Source organism: Erinaceus europaeus, chromosome 7 (genome assembly GCF_950295315.1).
Source record: "Erinaceus europaeus chromosome 7, mEriEur2.1, whole genome shotgun sequence".
In the NCBI taxonomy this organism is placed as follows: Eukaryota; Metazoa; Chordata; class Mammalia; order Eulipotyphla; family Erinaceidae; genus Erinaceus; species Erinaceus europaeus.
In genome coordinates this window covers 72,804,319-72,820,209 of record NC_080168.1, presented here as the reverse complement: position 1 = coordinate 72,820,209, position 15,891 = coordinate 72,804,319, and the positions used below count along the sequence as shown (strand labels likewise).

General features: G+C 41.2%; 1 protein-coding gene across 3 annotated transcripts in view; it reads left to right on the top strand.

Moving 5' to 3' along the window:
- VWA8 (von Willebrand factor A domain containing 8) overlaps positions 1-15,891 on the top strand; it is a 408,658-nt gene that overhangs the window by 367,091 nt on the left and 25,676 nt on the right. For 2 of the 3 annotated variants that reach the window (XM_060194755.1, XM_060194752.1), the window contains exon 41: positions 10,239-10,283. The exons of the other annotated variant lie outside the window; for it this stretch is intronic. In XM_060194755.1, the coding sequence (XP_060050738.1) occupies positions 10,239-10,283 (45 nt within the window). The remainder of the gene's footprint in view (positions 1-10,238; positions 10,284-15,891) is intronic. 3 annotated transcript variants of the gene reach the window in all.

Sequence of the window (15,891 nt, the reverse complement as noted above, 5' to 3'; positions counted from 1 at the left end):
TTTTTTTTCCAAATCATTTATATCATCTATGTTTAAATGATCAGCCAAGGAAAGACAAGCTAGACTTGCTACTGTATCTTCTTACAGAAGAAATTAGGACTCATATGAAGGAATGACTCCTTTCCTAAACACCACAGTGAGCAGTTCTGCTTTTACAGTGTTTAGAGGAAAGTGAAAGGGGAGAATGGGGGGAGGGAATCTTGTGGAAGAATAACTCACAGAAAGATTAAATAGATGGAAATAAGAAAGTCACACCTACAAAAATCCATAAGACAACCAGTGTTAACGTCCTAAACACCTTCCCATAGAGTTATTATTTCAGGAAAGTTATTGTTCTTTTCTAAGTAGAAATTTGAAAAAGAGAAAATAGGCTTCAGTGACAGGAAGAAAACTTTAAATTAAAAGAAAGGGAGGGAAGGTGATGTAATCTTTATGAGTACTTAGAGGTTGAACTTCCATCTCTATATGCCTTGAAAATTTTACCAGCATTTTATTAAAAGCAAGTATTCATTTATTTTATCATTTCTATTGGGTTAGTGGTTTGCAGTACAGTTGCTGACACATAGGTGTAGTTTCTCGTCTCCCTGTGGTAAGTGTCACCCCCAGGGAGACGAGGAACTACTCACCCCCAGCGTAGGTCCTTTTCCTCCATCAGGCAGCAGGACCCCAGCATCCTCTCCACTCACCGCAACCTCCACCCCTCACTTCCTGAGTCTTTTGCTTTGAAGCAATACACCCCACCTAGTCCAAGTTTGCTTTTTATTTTCTTTTTCTGTCTTTGTTTCTTAAGTTCTACCTATAAGTGAGATCATCCTTTATTTGTATTTGTCTTTCTCTTTTTGACTTATTTCACTTAACATGATGCTTTCAAGTTCCATCCACAGTGAGGCAAAGGAGATGACTTCAACAGCTAAGTAGTATTCCATCACTTCCCAGCTCTTTTTTCTGACATTTTTAATGTATGTTATTCTTACGGATTACAGTGATATTTCATTGTTCTTTATTTGTATTTCTCTGATAATCAGTGACTTTAATGGGGTTGTTGGTAAGCTTGTGAGCTCTTTATATATTTTGGTTATTAGTGCTATACCTCATGAATGTCATATAAAGATCTTCTCCCATGCCGTAGGGTGTCTCTCCATTGTGGTGATGGTTCCCTTTGTTGAGCAGAAGCTTTTCAGGTTAATGTAGCCCCATTGGTTTGTTTTCTTTGCAGCTGGACATGTCTTTGAAGACATACCTGAAGTGTAGATCATGAAGTGTTCTGCTAATGTTTTATCCTATGTATTTGATAGTTTCTGGTCTATGTCTGTGGTTTTTTTATCCACTTGGAGTTAACTTTTGGTGATTTGTAGTGGTCGAGTTTCATTCATCTGCTTATTTCAACCCAATTTTCCCAGCCATACTTATTGAAGAAACTCTACTTTTTCCATTAACATTTTGGGGCCCCTTGTCAAAAATTAATTGTTCATATTATGTGGACTTACTCTGGTCTTTCAATTCTATTTCAATGGTCTGGGTGTCTGTATTGATTACAGTAGCTCTGTAGTATAATTTTGAGATCAGGAAGTATGATGCCTCCAGTCTATTCTTCTTTCCTCAAGAGTGCTTTGGCAACCCTAGGGACTTTCTGGTTTCAGATAAATTTGTATAGCTTTAAAGAGATATGGTGGCACCTTGGTAAGGGCTGGAACTAAATCTGTATGTGGCTCTGGGTAGAATGGTCATTTTAGTGCTGTTAATTCCTCTAGTCCATGAGGATAGGATGTCTTTCCACTCACAATATTCACTTTACAAGCCTTTTGCCTCTTTTTTTTACTTTATTCCTCAATATTTTATTGTTACTGATTAGCAAATATTTATTAAGCAGTTACAATGTACCAGGTATTCTCCTAATAGCCTTCTATTGTTAGCATCATCAGCATGTCTCAGTGGTTAATAGTGCCAGCTCTGAGTCCAAGCAGCCTGCTCTAAAATTGAAGTGACATAGTAGGACAGTTATGAAAATTAACTCAGATGAAATGTGTCAGCCATTATTAACAGTGCCTAGTGTAGAACACTCTCTGACAAATAATTAGTTTCATCATGCCTATGCATATCATTGTATTTGTTAATATTTATCAACCTGAATTTCAAGTTAGACACCCAGTCAAATACGGACATTCATTGTGCTTTGACATTTACAGTCAGCAGTGTTACATTCTATACTTGATACAGAAGTTATCTTAATATTCACATTTACCTTTCACAACCTTATAAAACATACCTATCCTCTTTGTCATGAAGAAACTGCAACTATAGGGCTAGAATGACGGGAAAAAAAAAGTATCTTCTGCATTGTTTGAACAAATGTCTAAGCACAAAGCTCAGGTCCTGTTCAGTCTCTTCCCTTCTCCCAACTCTTTATTTCTATGAGAAGTATCATTTTCACTTACCTCCTAAAACATCTTGAATCACTATTCAAATACCAACACAGCATTTTCAACTGCTTCTCTTGTTTCCAATTTCAAACCCCACATATGCTCTTCTCAGTTAGGTCATCTAGTTTCGGTTTAGAGAAGGAGTGCTAAATAAAAGCACAGCTACTGGGGCCTGGGGAGATAGCTAGCTTTGGTAGTGTGTTGCTTTGTCATGCATGCAGTCCAGGTTGAGCCTCTTCCCCATGGCACTGAAGGAAACTTTAGTTCTGTGGTCTCTTTCATTCTCTTTGCCTTCTCTGTCTCTATAAAAACAAAGCAAAACTGATAGCTGTTGGGGGGTTGGGCAGTGGCACATCCAATAGAGCACACACGTTACCATGTGTGGAGACTTGGGTTCAAGCTGCCAGTCCTCACCTTCAGAGAAGCTTCACAATGGTGGCATAGAGCTGTAGCTATCTCTCCTCCTCCTCTGTCCCTATAGGATAAGGGGGGGGGATGACCACAGAACAGTGGATTTGTTGTGCAGGCACTCAGTCCCCAGCAATAACCCTGGTAGCAAAAGCAAAACACACAGCTACTGGACAAGGGCAGACAGAGCCTCTTGTGGGATGTGATTATTGAGTCAAAATACTAAGGCATTATGACATTCTTAATAGAATTCTGAAGTGATCTCACTAATTTCCACATATGCACCATGGAAAATCAACACATGCCCTCCACCCTGGTTCTGGTTTACTCCCCCTGAACCTTTAGACTATAAACAAAACATTATTTGATGCCCACCCCCCTTTTTTGCCATCTTCTGCCAGTTCTCCATGGCTCTGACTAATGATTTTCAGCTGTTTTAAGGTTGCTGCATCATCCCCGTCACCATGGATGTTTCCTTGGTGAATGGCATAGAGCCTGGCCAGGAACTAGCAGGTCATCATTTGAAATGACTTTCCCAAACCCAGCTGCCGGCCCACACATTGATTCCAGGCATCAGGGCTGAGCACTATGAAACATAAAATGTCACCACCTATGTTAATATCTGCATCCATATGTGTCTCTATGGCAGCTCATGTCACTTACCTGAGGCTGCTGTTATCAGGGGCTTGCCTCTGCTTCTTGGTTAGATTCTAAATGGCATCCCAGAGACTCTTGGTTATATGAATTCATAGCAAGAATTTTCCTGTTTGAAGAGCAGAGCCTAATAAATTTAATGAGATTAACTTCAAAATCTGAATCTCTCCTTTCAGAATTCCCTAAGACTTATTTACCTACAATCAGCAGTTTCATCCTAGGGTAAACTAAGTTAGGCTTTCTGATTACTTTGACTAGAAGTATATATCCATGAACCAACAATTACGATTTTTTTCTCTAGTGGTTCAAAATAGAATGGTTTTGAACACTGACGTGTGATGTACATGGTTCTTGGCACCAAGAGTCCACAGATGACTCACGCATTATCCCTATGTTTTAGAAGGCTCAAAAGTCTCAAGAGGTAGGAAAGATGGTTACCTATTCACCATTTTTTCTTTGTTTTGATAGGACAGAAAGAAGCAAAGAAGGAAGAGAGAGATAAAATAGAAGAGAGAAAGATTCCACTGCTTGTGAAGATAACCTCTTACAAGTGGGGACCAGGGGCTTGAACCCAGATCCCTTGTGCCAGATAACATGTGTGCCACCACTCAACCCTCCCCAACTCATCTTTGTGTAATAGGGTAGGTTCTCAGGAGACAAAAGGATGCATAAAATAATTCATGAAGGACCCACAGGTTTTAACCAGACAGAGAAGGGTACACTCAAGAGTGTGGTACTGTGACCTCAGGAGTAAGCTTAGCTGGAGCAATAAGCATATTCCCACTCAATGTGAAATGCAGACAGGTACATAATGGAGTTAGACTTTATTCTATGCACACACTTGGCTTATGTGTAAGGAAGAAAAAGCATTTACCTATATCTTTTAGTCAGTCTATAATCATGTTTCATCTACCAAATAGTTATAACTGTCTTGCCTTCAACAGTTAACCTAGACAAGAAGATACAATCTGGTATGTGCCACCAAAATGTTTTAAACAAAGTGCTCCGGCTTTGCAGACAGGTCTGTGGGCACTTTCTAGACCAGATGCTTAGATACAGATGTGTAACTGGAAGGATGGGAATGGAAGGACAGCCATGTCCAGAGTTTCTCAAACCTTCCCAGGAAAATGACAGGAAATATGTGTGAAATACAAGTCCATACTATTTAATATTGAATTTAACAAACATGATAATACCTTTTCCAATCACCATTACAAGTTTCTAAATGTTTTCTGCCAATTCTGGGACTTTTGTCACGCTGGGGCAATGTAAAAGCAACCTGTACAGCTCTCATGTAGTTCTACAACAACTGTAAGCAGAGGAGCGGGACTGGAAGTGAAGGCTGTTTGGAGAAGAGGGTAGAGCTTTCAGTGAGTTTGGGGGGAAGCAGTAGGTAGAAGGAGAGAAAAGCAGAAGAAGGTGATTCCTCAAGGGGTGTACAGGCCACTTTATTTCCTAACCAGTGAGTAGCATGCACACAGTTGAGATAAGCACTGGGATAATTATATATCTTCTTTGGGAAGATAATCTAATTGAAGGCTGTATTTTTATTTTAATATTTGACAGAGCCAGAGAAGTTGAGAAAGAAGGGGAAAGATAAAGAGAAAAACATCTGAAGCAGTGCTTCATCATTCATGAAGCTTCCCCCTGGTCCTTGTGCATTATAACATTTATGCTCTGTCATATGTGCCACCACCTGGCTCTGAAATTACATAACTGAGAGGACTTGGGAGTCTCAGAGGGGAGAGAAGTGAAAGCCAAGAAATTCTATCAGAGAATCACTTACATTATTCAGGATAGGAACCTACCCAGGGTGGTTGGAAATGGAAAGGACAAGACAGATAGAAGAAGTGATTGAGGGGCCAGGCAGTGATGCACCTGGTTAAGTGCACACATAGTGCACAAGGTCCCAGGTTCAAGCCCCTGGTTCCCGCCTGTAGGGGGACAGCTTCACAAGCGGTGAAGTAGTGCTGCAGGTGTCTCTTTGTCTTCCTCTTCCTCTCTATCTCCCCCCACTCCTCTCAATTTCTCTCTATATATATCCAATAATGAATAAATAAATAATTTTTTAAAAAGTGATTGAAAGGTAGCACAAGAAGCAGTAATTGAAGGTGACCTAAGGAGGGCAGTGAGTTTTACAAGCCTAAGAGAACAGATGAGGGCACTTTGTAGAAAAAGTAAGTGTTTGGTTTGACGCTTAATCTGCCTTCTCCCTCCTGGGATACCTATGTAAAAAAAAAAAAAGGCAAGCTTGATTTTAAGATGTGAATCCAGAGTACAGAAATATGTCTGGACCAGTTAGATGTCTATATAGACCTGTCACCTCATGTCTGTGCTTTTATGATCATATGTATACAGTGATAATCCAGACAAGAGCAGATGTGTTGGCCAAGTGAACATTCAGAGCACAGTAAAAGGACAAGTGAAAGGAATGTCTGCATTGCAGGGGACAGCAGTATGAGGCCACATATTCATTCTTTCTTTCCCTTCATTCCTAGATAGGGGCAGAGAGATACCATAGCACCAAAGCTTCTTTCATTGAAGTAGGGGCCAGGCTTGAACCTAGATTACATGCATTACAAAGCAGTGCACTATATCCATGTGAGCTATTTCACTGGTCCAAGTTATTCTTTCTTATCTTCCGGCACATGGCATCAGTGGCTGCAAAGGCCAGTTTCAACCAAGCATGTCCTGGAAATAGTCCTGATATCCAGCCACCTCAGTCTCTGCCAGATGGCCTTTGGGATGACTAAAGAAGTAAACAGCTGTAAACAGTTGTAAACAGTGAGAACCCACTCAAAGACAGCAGAAATTGGGAAAGGGTGCTTGTGACATGGAGCAACTCTGAAGAATGTCTGCTAAACACAGGGTGGTGAGACACCACTGGGTGAAAGTTCCAAACACAACTTAAAAGCCTCCCCAAGAAATAAACCAGCAAGTAAGTGTATGAGACACCCTGGATCTCATCTGGACCTCTTACTGGGGGAAACAGTTTGTGGAAAGAATCTTGCAGCTAAAGGTAGGCCCCTTGGCCTCCATTTTGTCACTGCCAACAGCCCTGTTGTGAGCCAGTGGGGTGTGGAGGCCTGGGGTCTCATGCATTGACTGTGATATTCAGACAGTCTTTAAGGGAGGGGATAACACTGGAAAGGGGCCAAACCAGCCCCAGTTTACACTTGACTGGGGAGACTAGATCAAACAAAAACCAAAGGCCACAACCTGGCCTCATTGTGATGACTCTTCCAAACACAGTAAGAAACAATGTGCAAATGAAGTTATTATGCAGTGCCAACTCCTCCCCTGTTGTACTCCTGTGATAACAGTAATGTAGATCAACTGCTAATTTGCCTCACAGAGAATTCTCATGATAGAAAACTGGGGAGGAAATACAACAAAGGAGAGTCCATCCAAGCTGTGCTTGAGCAGATTTATGTCTCTGTCTCATCATTTAGCAATAAGAACACACACACACACACAATGTTATGAGAAAGGGAGGGGCATATTCAGTGCTGAAGATGAAACCTGGGGGAGGGGTCTCATGCTTGCATTGCAAGTCCTTCCCTCTACCCACTCAGACTAATTTTTTACTTTTCTAACAATGGCTGAACTTTTTTGTTTTTCTTTTCCCTTTGATAGAGAGAAATTGAGAAGGAAGGGAGAGGTAAAGAGAGAGAGAGAGAGAGACCTGCACACACATTGCCATACACAAGCTTCCATGTTCAAGCCCTCAGTCCCCACCTGTAGGAGGGGAAGTTTCATGAGTGGTGAAATAGTGCTGCAGGTGTCTCCCTCTCTCTCCCTCCTTAGCTTCCCCCCCTTCCTCTCTCATAAAATAAGTATTTTTTGAAAGCTATGCAATATATAAAATAGTGGATATGGGCAGAGAAGATAGCATAATGGTTATGCAAAGAGACTCTTCATGCCTGAGGCTCTAAAATCCCAGGTTCAATACCCTACAACACCAGAGCTGAACAGTGCTTTGGTTAAAATAAATAAAACAGTAGATGTAATAATAATAACAAGCGGAGCCTGAATTCTCTTAAGCTAAAGATCAGACAAAAATCAGGAGGTGATACAGAAGAAGAAAGTAAGGTATGGTCATTTTTTCAATAGCCAAGAGAGGCAAATACTAGTTCATTTCTGAAAATAATTATGGAACTAAGAGTTCATCAGGCTTTTTCAAAACGTTTAGTGGGAGAGATAGCTCACCAGGTAGGATGTGTGTCTCACCTTGTGTGCAGCTCAGGATAGAGTCTGAGCACCACATAGGTGCGCCTTGTCACTGAGGAAAGCTCTGGCACTGTGGTGTCTGTTCCTCTTTCTATTTAAAGGTGAAATCACCATTTTTAAAAATGTATTTATTTAATCTCTATTGTTGCCCTTGTTGTTTCATTGTTGTAGTTGTTGCTATTGATGTCATCTTTGTCGGATAGGACAGAGAGAAATGGAGAGAGGAAGGGAAGACAGAGGGGGGGAAAGAAAGATAGACACCTGCAAACCTATATCACCACTTGTGAAGCAACTCCCCTGCAGGTGGGGAGCCGGGCCTTGAACTGGGATCCTTATGCTGGTCCTTGCGCTTTGCACCATGTGCGCTTAACCCACTGAACTACTGCCTGACTCCCTCCTCTTTCTATTTAAATGAACAAAATTAGCCCACATATGCATGAAGCCTCAGGTACCACACTCAGAATTTTAATCATTTTTTTAATGTTCTTGAAACATAGCGTTATGCTTATGTGGCGAGGGAAGTGTGTGTGGAACAGCTGGGAGAAAATAATGGCTGAACTAGGATGAGGCATACAGAGATGGAAGCTAACTCTGGGAAATGAGGGGATTTGCCTGTGGACTGGATGCTTAATGGGAGAGAAGAGTCAAGGAGGACTTCTAGACATGGGGCCCTAACAGTGTCTGTCTCCTTTTATGGAGGTGAGAAAGGATAGGGAGAGGGGTTGTGAGATAGCATAATGGTTATGCAAAAGACTTTGATGCTGAGGTCCTAGGTTCAATACCCAACACCATCATAAACCAGAGCTAAACAGTGTTCTGGTAAAAAAAAAAAAAAAGAAGAAGGAGAAGAAGAAAGAAAAGAAAGAGAAGGGAGGAGGGAGAAAAGAGAGGACTGGGGGGGAAATGGACAGGATGAGGTTTTGAACTTGTGAAGTTGAAGATGCCTATGGTATATGCACAGAGCTATGATGTAGTACTTAGCTTCTTTGAAATATAAGACATTACATTCTTGAAGACTGAAATTTTTGTGAGCAGGAACTATGAAATTACAGTAAATAGTCACTTTTAACTATTTAGTTCTACATTGCCATCCAAGACTATGGACATTCTATGGAGACTCTTTCTGGTATACCAGGACTCTTTCCACTACAGTAAGATATTACTTCAGAAAACACAGGGCTGGGTGGGTGGTACACCTGGTTGAGCGCACTGTTACAGTGCACAAGGACCCAGGTTTGAGCCTCCAGTCCCCACCTATAGGGGGAAAGCTTCACTAATGGTGAAGCAGGGCTGTAGGTGTATCTATTTCTCTTCCTCTCTGTCTCCCCTTTCCCTCTTGATTTCTGACTATCTCTATCCAATAAATAAATAAAGATAATAGAGGAAAAAGAAAATAGGCAGTTCCTTGAAGTAGGAAATCTATGTCTTTCTTTTTCTTTCTATTTGTCTGTTTCATTTGACAATACTGTTTTACCATTTAGAGTAACTAGGAACTACACAGGTATTTAGCAGAGTGCTAAATTGTCAAAATATTAGGAGTCACTAAGAAAAAATGTATCATTTCCACTGATTCAGTTTTCCTAAGTCTAACCCAACAGATTTTTTTTTTTCCTTTGGCTAGTAGATCAGCACCATGAACCAGAATGAGTGGTTGAGCATGGAAGAATGTGGAAATATTGGAAGCGAATGTTTGATAAGAGAATCTCTGTTCCTAGGAATCCTGTCACTCCTCAAATGTGCACTGAGGATGTGTAAGCTTTTTATAAAAATAAGTGACTTAAATCTTTCTAATCTCTTCATTACCCACATTTAAAGGAATAATAGAAGGTTGATCTTACCTATTGAAATAAGTAATGATTCAATATTGGTCAGAGTATAGGCAGTGCTAGAGTCAAAGCAAAGTGTCAAAAGCCCACAAGATGATTAGCTTTGGTCAGGTTTCTTCACCCTGATTGTCTTGCTGACCTTGTCTGTGGGTGTATGTGTGCCTGCTAGTAGGCATATAAACACTTCCTGGTTAACTAAGTCTTTCCCAGAAAATGAACTCACCAGAGCAAGGCACTCCCATCAGTCTAGAGTTCTTTAGTGTAAAAGTAATAAAACTGTCTTTCTTTGAAAGTCTGCAGCACAAACTTCATTTGATGTGACCTGTCTTCATATACAGTGAATTCTCACTAGTAGGAATTTCTTGTATGGTGAAGCAGGATGAACAAATTTACATAAGAAAGCTTCGTGCTGTAGAGATAGGCAGTAAAGAATATTTAAATATATGAGGAACTTGGTTTTTTTTTTTTTTTTAATGAGGTATTTCAGTGAGTCCCAATAAATTCACAGTCCAAAATAACAATTTCTGTTCCAGCCCTCAGTAAATTTCAGTCCACTGCCTCCAAGAACATCTAGTACAGCAAATTTCTTCTTTTTTTTTGCCACCACTTATGACATTTTTCTCCTTTTTCTTCAAATTCTCCTCTTCCTCCTCTTTCTTCACCATCATCATCATCTTCATCTTCTCCTTCTTCAATAAAGAGGGAGAGACAGAGGGGAGACTACATCCGACATTGCTCCAACACTGTGAGTGGAGAAGGGGACAATGGGGTGGAACTGAACCTAGGTCTTTGTGAATGTTAATGTGTATACTCTACCTGATTCACCACTGCTCAGCCCTTGTTTTTTCCCGTTTTGAATTTCCAAGTATTGGAGGACTGACTGGACAATACATTATCTGTCCAGATTTATCTGCAGGTTTTGTTTTTGCCTCCAGGATTATTGTTGGAGCTTAGTGCCTGTACTACAAATCCACTGATCCTGGAGGCCATTTTTTCCATTGTTGTTGGTGGACAGAACAAAGAGAAGTTGAGAGAGGAGGGGACAATAGAGGGAGAGAAAGACACCTGCAGACCTGCTTCACTGCATGAAGCACCCCCCTGCAGGTGTGGAGTCGGGGGCTCAAACCCAGATCCTTGTGCTCACACTATGTGTGTTTAACCTGGTACCACCCAAACCCCCTATCTGCAGGCTTTACAGTTGAAAACCAAGGAACTGTGCTATTATTAGAAAAATGCTATTATTGGAAATAAACTAGGTCATACTTTCACTTCTCAAAAAGTGATAGTTCCTGTTTTTAGAAAATACATATCAATGACAGGCAAAGCCAAAAGTGATATTCATCTGCAATTGTGCCCTTGCTCCCCACCAGTAGGGAGGGATGCTTCACAAGCGGTAAAGCTGGTCTACAAGTGTCTAGCTTTTTCTCTCTTTGTCTGTCTCCCCCTCCTCTCTTAATTTCTCTGTTCTATTGAATAAATAGAAAGAAGGAAAAATGACCGGCCATCAGGAGCAGTGGATCTGTGTTGTTGGCACCAAGCCCCAGAGATAACCATGGAAGCAATAAAAACAAACAAAATTAAATTTAAAAAAAATGACCAACTGTGTATGAGTTGAGAGTTGGTGAGGCCTGAAGCAAGTAAATCCTCCCACTCTGCTCAGGGGAATATACCTTAGAGTTACTGTAGCAGCAGTAGCTACTGAACATGTCCAGAAACTCTTCCCAGCAGAAGTGAAACCATCTCTATTCCCAAAGGTAAATCTAGAAATAGTTGTGATGGCATTATTCATAATATCCCCAAACTAGAAGCAATATGCTGAATCACAGAATCAAGTATCATAGCACACCAGCCATTTAACTCATAGCATAATGCAGAGCTAAAGGAATTAGGTGCAGAAAAGGGTCTATTGTGTGGTTCCTTTTAAAAAAATTAGTATTTGTTTATTATTGGATAGACAGAAATTGAGAGGGGAGGGAGAGATAGAGAAAGAGACATAGACAGAGAGACGCCTACAGCCCTGCTTTACTATTTGTGAAGCTTTCCCGCTGCAGACGGGGACCAGGGGCTTGAAACTGGGTCCTTGTGCACTGTAATGTGGACACTTAACCAGGTGTGCCACCACTTGGCCCTGTGGTTCCATTTTTTTTATTAAAAAAAAACTTGATTTATTTGGTAGGACAGAGAGAAATTTAGAGGGAAGGAGGACAGAGAGGGAGAGAGACAGAGAAACACGTGTAGCACTGCTTCAATACTCATGAAGCTTTCCCTCTGCAGTTGGGGACCGGGGGCTTAAACCGAGATCCTTGTGCATTATAATGTGTGCCTTAACCAAGTACACCACCGCCCAGCCCCTTGGTTCCATTTATACGAAGTTCAGAAACAGAACAGTCTGTGACAGTGGACAGAGGGTTCGCTGTAGCTGGGAGAGGGCTCAGAAGAGGCCCTGGAGGTTTTATAAGAGCAGGTGGCTACAAGAGTGTGTTCATGCACTTGAGACTTATATTCTCTGTTACAGACATCTGATATTTAGGGGTGGCAGGGTGGGGGGAGTGGGAGGAGGAAAGCAGGGAGGGAATGCACAGTGATTCTCCAAATAGACCTTCATTCATATTTAAGGTCCCAGGTTTAATCCCCAGCACCACTGTAAGCCAGAGCTAAGCAGTGCTCTGGTGTCTACCTGTCTGGCTGTCTCTCTCTCTCTCTGTATTTCTCTTATTAAAATAACTAAAAGAACTGGGGAGCAAGCATAATGGTTATGCAAGAAAGATTCTCTTTCATGCTTGAGGCCCCAAGGTCCCAGGTTCAACCCCCAGCATCACCAGAAGCCAGAGTTGAGCACTGCTCTGATAAAAATAAATAAATAAATGAGATAGATAGATAGATAGATAGATAGATAGATAGATAGATAGATAGACAGATAGAATATTTTTAAAAACCAGTATACTCAGTGGTCAGGCGGTGGTACACCTGGTTAAGTGCATGTGTTGCCATGCACAAGGACCTGGGTTCATACCTCAGGTCCTCACCTGCAGGGGGGATGTTTCATGAGCAGTTGAATAGTACTGCAGCTATCTCTCTGTTTCCTTCTCCATCCCCTTTCCCTCTCAGTGTCTTTCTGTCCTGTCAAATAAAATAGAAATAAAGTTGAAGATACTTTAAAAATTAAAAATTAAAGTACACCTAAATTTTAGAGGTTAACCAAAATGGGTAGCAGATTTCTTTCACCCCCAAGTTTTACTAAAGTCTTTTCCTCCATTGGCACATACAGAAGCAGTTTTCAAGCTTAACAATAATACTAGACAATAATAGACAATTAAAAAAACAGCATCACTTAGGAAGACTCAAATTCAGATGGCAGACAAACAATATTCTTTATAGAAAAGTAAGGTTTTTATAATTCTGTCCTTCTTGTGAAGGATCCCTAAATAGGCCCTCCTGTTATTTAATGACTTTAATTAATTTTTGCTTGTTGTTTTCGCCGGGCTGGCTTCACAGGTGGGTAACAGACGACCAGGGACTCATGGCTGGGTTGTACGCAGTATCTCTTTATTCATGCAGGACGCAGCACAATCTAAGACGAGCTAAGCTAAACTCAAGGTACTCTAAAACTCACACTGCTGTCTTTATATATACTCGCCAAGTAGGGTGGAAACAGGATGTGACATAGAGAGGGTGGAGAGAAAAGTGACTGGTGAAAATCAGAGTGTGACAAGGAGGGGGTGCAGCAGGCGAGAATCCTATCACTGAACCACCAATGCCCTGGAGGGAGGGTGGTACTTGTTAACAGTGGTTACGCAAATAGAATGAAGTGGTTATGTAAATAGAATAGTGTTAAGCAGGGGGGATTTAAACCAAATGAAACAGAAGGGGTCTCATGCATACCAACATTTGCTGTCTCTGAAGGTTTATTGCTCTGAACTGGGTTTTTTTTTTTTAATCTTCTTGAGAGAAACACTGAGACAGAGAGAATGACAGAGACCACAGGCCCCAAGCTTCCTTGGGGCTAGACTCAAACCTGGGCCACTCACCTGGCAAAGCATTGTACTATTCAGGTGAGCTATTTTGCTTGGATCCCTTTTATCATTTTTCTAAAGAAGTGATTTTTATATTTTTATTAGTGACTTAATAGTGATTTACAAGATTAGAAGATAATAGAGATATAATTCCACACCACTCCCACCACCAAAGTTCTGCACCCTCACCTTTCTCCAGCAGTAATCATCATAGTTCACCCGAGGTCATAGATATGGGTTGACTATATTTTTTCTAGTTCGTGTGTTTCAGTTCTCTATATTTCATCCTGTAGTTATCCTTCACTTCTTTACTTACTTCACTAATCATAATCACTGCCGGGCCCAACCATTTAGTCCCAAAGGGCACATTGCACATTATAGTCTGTTTTTTGTTTGTTTTTTGCAGCACAGTACTTTATTGACTAAGTCACTTCCTGTGACTTTTTTTTTCTTTTTTGTTCTATTTGTATGATTTCATTCCATTCTTAAAGGCAAGGCACTAATTACTAGCATATGCACTGAAAAGAGAATTCACAGTGCTACTTGGGCTTATTAGACAAATCTTCATTGGTCACGGCTCTATTATTACTTCTTTTCACTCCCACCTCCCCCCCCCACACTATCACCCCACAATTCACCCCGCCTCTCCTTCCCTTCCTGGGCCCACACTGGGAAGACCACAGGGCACTGTTATTCTGGCACAGAGTTAGAGCTTCTGGCTGCCGTCACATCTACAACAGTAGGGCAGGATGTCGCAATCTTCTCATAAGAAGCTAAGACTTGCTCAGTTTATATTCTCAATGAGCTACTGCATATTAAACCAGTGTTGAAGGTCAGCAGAGCTGTCTGCTGAGATTTTCACCTCATGGGACGCTGAGAGAAAACTGAAGAAACAACTATTGGTTCATGGCAAATGTGCTGGGGTCATTTAGTCTAATACAGGAATATCTGAGCTAACAGACATAATGATTCCAGATGCTCTACTGCAGTGGAATCTTTGGAAATCTGTTTGAGACATCACCCACTAAATAACTATATTTAGATAATACTATCTGATTGGCATAAAACATGTTGTTTCTCTGGTATTCTTTGAAAATTTTATTATTCTTTTTTTTAAGTAGTGGAGAGAGAAGGGGAGGGAAGGGGGAGGGGCAGAGGCGCACAACACCAAAGCTTCCTTAACGCACTGGGGGCTGGGCTCAAGCCTGGGTCTTGCACCTGGCAAAGCAGCACACTAATCAGGTGAGCTATTTTGCCAGCCCTCTATGCCCCTCTTAATTTGAAATCTCAGGAGTCTAAAGTAGCATAATGGAGTGCTTTCCTGAATACGACTTTGAGTAAATCCTACTATTTCTGTTATGCTGATACTCATTCATTTCTGTGGTTTTACTTAGTTATGCTTTTATGCTTACTAGTATCATTAGACACCCTTTTTAAAAATCCATCCATATCACAGGCATCCTTCTGCTGATCTAATGAACTGTATCACAAAATTGAATGCCCTCAAGGTTTATAGTGTAATTGTTCTTAAGATTTCCCAGATCTGACTCTATTCTTGGCTCTCTCCCAATGTGGAAACAGTACTGGAAGCAGCCAGGCCCCAGTAAGCATGTCCAGAACTAAGCCCTGCAGGGGAAAGTGTGGCCCTCATCTGATTTCTTTGCCTGAGCAGACTAGGTTGTGTGGTCCAGTCCGTCTTACCTGTCCCAGTGGGAGAGTATTCTAGACACTTTTTTTTTTTTAACCAGAACCCTTATCAGCTCTGCCTTATGGTGGTGTTGGGGATTAAACCTGGGACTTTGGAGCCTCATAAAAGAGTCTCTTTGCATAACCATTATGTTATCTACCCCTACCCCCTAGGGGAAGGGTTCTAGAAGATTTTGCTCACCCCTTTCTCCTACCCCTGGTCACCACCGTGACCTTACAAATTTGCATGAGCTCCTTGAGTTATGCTCTAATGAATCCCATTTTCCTGTAAGGTGTTGGAGACATACTCCCTAGGGAGTAGGTCCCTAAAATTAATTATCCAGTAAGATGAAAACTTTCTCCTTTTTGGCCACCAGCGTGGCACCACCATTCCTAAAAACCATTATTTCCTTTTTCTTTCTTTCTGATAGAGGATGAAAGCTAGTGAGAGAGAAAGAGAGAGAGAGAGAGAGAGAGTAAGAAAGACCCAAGGAAAGACACCTGCAGTGGTACTCCACCACTTGTGAAGATACCCCCCCTTGCAGGTGGGGACTAGAGGCTTGAACCCAGGTCCCTATACATGGTGGTATGTGCCACCACTAGTTCCCCAATTTAATAACTATGTTGGTGGTCTAGGAGATTTTCTTGTTCACA